General features: G+C 35.2%; 1 protein-coding gene across 1 annotated transcript; it reads right to left on the bottom strand.

Annotated features, from left to right (window-relative positions):
* Positions 1-579: 579 nt before the first annotated feature.
* LOC108361599 (zinc finger protein castor homolog 1-like) lies at positions 580-1,074 on the bottom strand. Its single transcript, XM_017614242.1, has 2 exons — positions 1,031-1,074; positions 580-966 (listed from the first exon to the last, which is right to left on the bottom strand). The coding sequence occupies exon 2, from the start codon at positions 925-927 to the stop codon at positions 607-609; it is 321 nt and encodes a 106-aa protein (XP_017469731.1). The 5' UTR covers positions 928-966; positions 1,031-1,074; the 3' UTR covers positions 580-606.
* Positions 1,075-6,000: the final 4,926 nt, after the last annotated feature.

A 6,000-nucleotide genomic window follows, 5' to 3' on the forward strand; every position in this document is an offset into this window, starting at 1 on the left:
ACCTCTTCTTACTAATTGAATACTTTGATTAATGAAAAATATATCTGCTCTGCTCTAGAAACTACCAAACTGCTTATTTGTGTTTTTATAAACACATCAGTGCTAATGAATAAAGTACTCATTGTTGTCATTAGCAAGTCCTCAGTGCTAATAAACAAACTACTCATCGTTGTCGTTATAAACTCCACAGCACTAATAATCAAATTACTCATTTTTGTCGTTATAAACTCCTCAACACTAATAATCAAACTACTCATTTTTGTCGTTATAAACTCCTCAGTACAGGAAAAAACAAATAAGTAGAAAATCAAAATTTTTACTTTTAAAAATGAATTGGTTTATTTAAAAAACGTTTATTAATACAAAACTCTTATAGTACATATGTGCAAACAAATAACATACTTTGTACATATCGATGGTCCTGTGCAATAACGACACAATTCAAAATTCAAAAAACAAAACCCTTACTACTGTTAAGTGGCTGATATATCTATCTAATCCATGTCGAATCCATGTCTAATATTTAGTACTTACTTTAGCAATCCTTACTGCTTACTTTATAAAAGGTTGGGAATGGATTAGACGAGGATTACAGACAAGAGCGACTTAACAGTAGTAACAGTTTTTATTTTTTGAATTTTGAATTGTGTAGTTATTGCAGAGGACCATTGATGTGGATGTGTATAACATTGCTGGTGCAGGCGTTGAAGGTGATGTTGGTGGTGGCCTTAAAGTAATAGTGGCGATGTTGAAGGTGATTTTGCTGGTAGAGGCGTGGAATGTTGATGGTGCGATTTTGCTGGTGCCGGTGTTGAATGATGATGGTGGCGATACTTCTGGTACCGGTGTTGAAGGTGATGGTACGATGTTGGTGGTGGCATTAAAGGTGATGGAGGAGGTGCGTGCGATATCAGCTGGTGACGGCATTAAAGATGATGGTGGGTTTTAATTTTAATTGTTGCAAATCTGTAATAACGAGAAAATCAATTAAAATGCACAAGTTAAGTAATTTACATATGTATGTACATACCTTAAAAATAATGATGCAAAGTCGACGGCAACGGCAACGGGAACATAAAATGAAATTTGAAATATCTATAAAATTATTAAAATTTTTTTATCAGATGTGACATTTTTCGACAAATCCTACTGTCATAAAAACTGCCATATTTCTTACTCGCTTTAACGCACAGAATTCCTATAAAAGTAGGAATTCCGCTCTAACAAATGAAAAATGTTTCACATTTCGAATACCAAATTTGTAAATGTGTGCGTGTGATAGCTAAAAAGTTGCGAAAGTGTGTGTAACGCTGTCGAATTTGAGGGGAAACTGCCCTGCCAGCCAAAAGTGGTAAAAAATCTGGTGAAACCGCGGGTTTCGGTCACTTCAAAACTGATGACATTTGTATGGGCGCTGTGCAGATTGTCACCACTTTCCCCCTGTACGTGTGAGCCTTGCATCACTGTCGCACTCATTCAGATACTTCGTAAGGAAAACATATAGCTGCACTCGTCTATCATTGCCCCCTTCTGCCGGCTCAGGGTTTCATTCTCTTCACAGCGAATTCAAAATAACCTTAGAAACTTTAAATAAAAAATCCTAAAATGTTTTGATTTTTATTTTGCAAACTTTATTTTAAAAATGCATAGTATACATACTTAATAACCAATATTATGAATAAAACTTGAAATTAACATTAATAAATATATTTTTACATACATACATATGCGCTGGCTTAATTTCTTATTATTAGTATTACTCATGTGCACATAGATGTTTAAAAAGTTGGAAAATTTCTATAATAAAGTTAAGCGATTTTAATAATATTATAATCAAAAGAAAGGTAATCGATTTATCTTTCTTTTGTTATATATTAAAAGTTGCAAATCATTTATAATGGTTCACAAAAATTCGGTTTCATTACAACTTTGCAAAATTTGATTGCGTTTTTTCGACTTATATATAGACGGTTTCTAAAGTTGGAAAATTTTTATAAAAAAGTTAAGCGATTTTAATAATATTATAATCAAAAGAAAGGTAATCGATTTATCTTTCTTTTGTTATATATTAAAAGTTGCAAATCATTTATAATGGTTCACAAAAATTCAGTTTCATTACAACTTTGCAAAATTTGATTGCGTTTTTTCGACTTATATATAGACGGTTTCTAAAGTTGGAAAATTTTTATAAAAAAGTTAAGCGATTTTTACAATATTATAATCAAATGAAAGGTAATCGGTTTACCTTTCTTTTGATATATATTAACAGTTGCAAATCATTTACACTAGTTCACAAAAAATCTGTTTTGTTACAACTTTGCAAAATTTTACCACTTTTCCACTGCTTATATATAGCTGTTTACAAAAGTTGCAAAGTTTTTATGAAAACGTAAAGCAATTTTAACGGTGTTATAATCAAAAGAAAGGTAATCGGTTTACCTTTCTTTTGATATATATTAACAGTTGCAAATCATTTATGGTGGTTCAGAAAAATTAAGTTTTCTTACAACTTTGCAAAATTTGACAAGTTGGACCTACACTTTGAAGGTGCTCCTGGCGTTGAAGGTGCTGAGGGCGGAAGGTACTCATGGTGCTCCTGGCGATGAAGGAGCTGAGGGTAGAAGGTACTGGTGGTGCTCCTGGCGATGAAGAAGCTGAGGGCAGAAGGTTCTAATGGTGCTCCTGGCGATGAAGATGCAAGCGTTGAAGGTGCTGATAGTGAATCTGTAAACAAGCAAAAATATCAATTAAAATTTATAAACATATAAAAAGTCTCAATACATACCTTAAGAATGTGACTAAGTCGCTGCTGTTTTGCAATCTAAAAGAAGAAATTACATTATAATTAAATAAAATTGTTAAATACGTATTCTTACCTTCAAAGTTTTCGTAGTGACATTTCTTCACAGTATGTATACTGTCATCAAAACTCTGATGTTTCTAACTTGCTCGCTCTAACGCATAGAATTCTTGTTATAGTACAAATTCTTATCGGGTGTGTAGCTCTAACAAAGGCACATTTTTTGACAGTTCGACGAAAAAATTTGTAAGTGTGTGGGTGAGATGACTAAAAAGTTGTGAATGTGTTTGTAAATCGTTTGAATTTTAGGGGAAAGTGGTGAGCCGTGGCTGGCAGGGTGCTCAGCCATGGCTTGCAGGGGCTTAGCTACGTATAACCTTTGTTAACCAAAAATTAATGAGTCTTTTTACTTGTGATTTATTTAAATAAAACATGTTAACTTCAGTTGAAATATTTTAGCCGTTTTCAGTCTTTTTTTTGCCAATCTATCCGGTCGGCCCAAAAAGTTCTGGCAATAGTCAACGATAGCCAGAGTGCAAACATTTTAATATCGTTATCGTTCGCGCACAAAATACATTGATGTGCGCAATCATCCGGTACGAGTCCGGACTAGTCAGAATTAGGCAGATTTTACTGGATCCCGTACTCGGTTCCCTGACAATTGAGATGACAAAAAAGGGAGTAAATAAGGTCCTCTCTGTCAGAAGTTACGAGTTTTAGTACGAAGATTTTTTGCTGGAAAATGTCAAACGATCAGCTGTAGTGTGTTTGACAACCAAATTGTAAACAAACCAAGTAAGAAAGTATTAGTTCGGGCGGAGCCGAACATTAAATACCAGGCGCAAGTATTAAATATATGATTTTCACCTTTCCGAAAGCTACCGCTACATGGTAAGCCGGGGTGTATCAATTTTGAGTAAATTAGCGTCCTTAAATTTCGAAACATTGAAGTTTATATGAAAATCGGCCTCAATTTTAGTCCGATTTCAATAATTTTGAACGTTTTGCTTTTATGTGGCAAGCACAATAACCGTATCGAGTTTGGTAGAAATTGGTAAAACGGTTACCGAGATATATATGTGGGATCATAAGCGGGCGGTGCCACGCCCATTTCCCAAAATTTTACCATAAACGTTTTTCTTGGTAAAGAATTGTTGCAAGCACCAATTTTGAATAAATTAGCTTTAATATTTACCGATTTATCGAAGATTTCGTATTTCTTCGAATTACCGTTATATGGGATGTGGGCGTGGTTATTGTCCGATTTTAAAAATTTTCGGCCGTTTGGTATGCTGTAGCGGGGCTAATAACTGTGCCGAGTTTGGAATAAATTGGTGTAGCGGTTACTAAGATATATAGATGTAACCGTAAGTGGGCGTGGCTACGCCCATTTACCAAAAATTTATAATGTTCTTATTTTTCGTCTAAAAGGTTATTGTAAATATCAATTTTGAGTGAATAATCTTTAGTAGTTACTAAAATATCTCAGTTTTCGTAATTCTGAAAATTACCGTTATATGGGAGGTAGGCGTGATTATTGTCCGATTTAGCCCATTTTCAATACCATCCGTCCTACGCCCGAAAGAAGTTGTTAGGATGATCGCAGATAATATTAAACAAAACAATTGTTTACCGGTTGGCAGTTCGCAGAAAAAAGGAAGGAAAAATTTATTCAATTGACATTGTATTGACATAACGTGTTACAATTCATAGTGCACTAAGTGCGACAATTCATAGTGAAGTAAGTGCGACAACTCGGTGTTGCATTTAGTGCAATATCCTCCCTGAATTAATTTTTCTGAGTTAACTTATTAAATACCGTTACTATTATTTTATGATATATCTACTAGTTCAAATTTCTAAAGGATGTGGCAGAATGACCAAAGTTGATGCTTTAATCGTGCATGCCAAATTTCTTTAAAAAGGTGAACAACTTTGCTTTAGTTACAGGCTTAGTTAAAATATCAGCTGGCATGCTATCAGTTGGCACTTGATATATGTTTACATATTTTTCTTTGGCTGATTGTACAATATATTTTGTCTTAATATCAATATGTTTAGTTCTTGGAGAGTAGTTATTATTTAATGCTAGGTCTATCGCCCCCCGGTTATCACAAAAGATTGCGATTGTCTCTGATGCTTTTGGAATTAATTCAGCTCTGAGGCCTTTTAACCATGTTGCCTCCTGTATGGCTTCGGTCATAGTAGCCATAAATTCCGCTTCCGTTGTAGATAACGCAACTGTTTGCTGCCTCCTCGTACGCCAAGAAATCGCTCCTCCCTGCATAAGAAATACATATCCAGTGGTTGAATTTCGTTTGTCGAGATCGTTTGCCCAGTCTGAATCGCTAAAACCAATCAGGTCGGTAGATGCCTTCATGTATGTGATTCCTCTATTTAATGTTCCGTTCAAAAACCGAAAAACACGTTTCAAGGCAGCCCAATGGGCTTTGCCCGGATTCTCAGAGTACCTGCTAAGTAAATTAATGGCATAACTAATATCTGGTCGTGTTACCTGCGCAGCAAACTGTAAGGTACAAATCGCCTCTCAATATGGTACAGATCGCATTTCATACCGTTCCTCATTAGTTTTTGGACACATATCTTCACTTATTTTTTTATTTATGTCTAGAGGGGTTGTTGTTGGGTTCGCGGTGCTCATACCAAATCGATCAATTATTTCTCGGATATATTGCGACTGATCGATGGTAATGGATTCATTTGATTTATCACTTGTGATTCTAATCCCTAAAATAGATGACGCCTCGCCGAGATCTTTTATCTTGAAATGTTTCTTTAGTTCATTTTTTAATCGCCGCTCCTGATCTGAGTTATTTGCCAAAACAAGCAGATCATCAACGTACATCGCAACTATTAGTAAGTTATTGTCTGCTATCAAATACGTTATACCGTCTGTTAATGCCACGTTCCACAAGCGGCTGGACTGCTTTAATCCGCATATTGATTTGATAAGTCGACAATACCGACTTGAACCGTCGTCAAAAAGCTCTGGTTGTTCCATGAAAATCTCGGTATCCAGTTTCCCATGCAAAAATGCAGTCACTACATCCATCTGCGTAATTTTCAAATCAAATTGTACTGCCATTGCCAAAAGAAATCGAATCGACGTATATCGAACTACGGGTGAGAATGTTTCGTTATAGTCTATGCCAGCGACTTGCGTGAATACCTTCGCAACT

The sequence above is a fragment of the Rhagoletis zephyria genome, unplaced genomic scaffold (assembly GCF_001687245.7).
Source record: "Rhagoletis zephyria isolate East Lansing unplaced genomic scaffold, Rhagoletis_zephyria_1.1 Rzeph_scaffold_00803, whole genome shotgun sequence".
NCBI lineage: Eukaryota > Metazoa > Arthropoda > Insecta > Diptera > Tephritidae > Rhagoletis > Rhagoletis zephyria.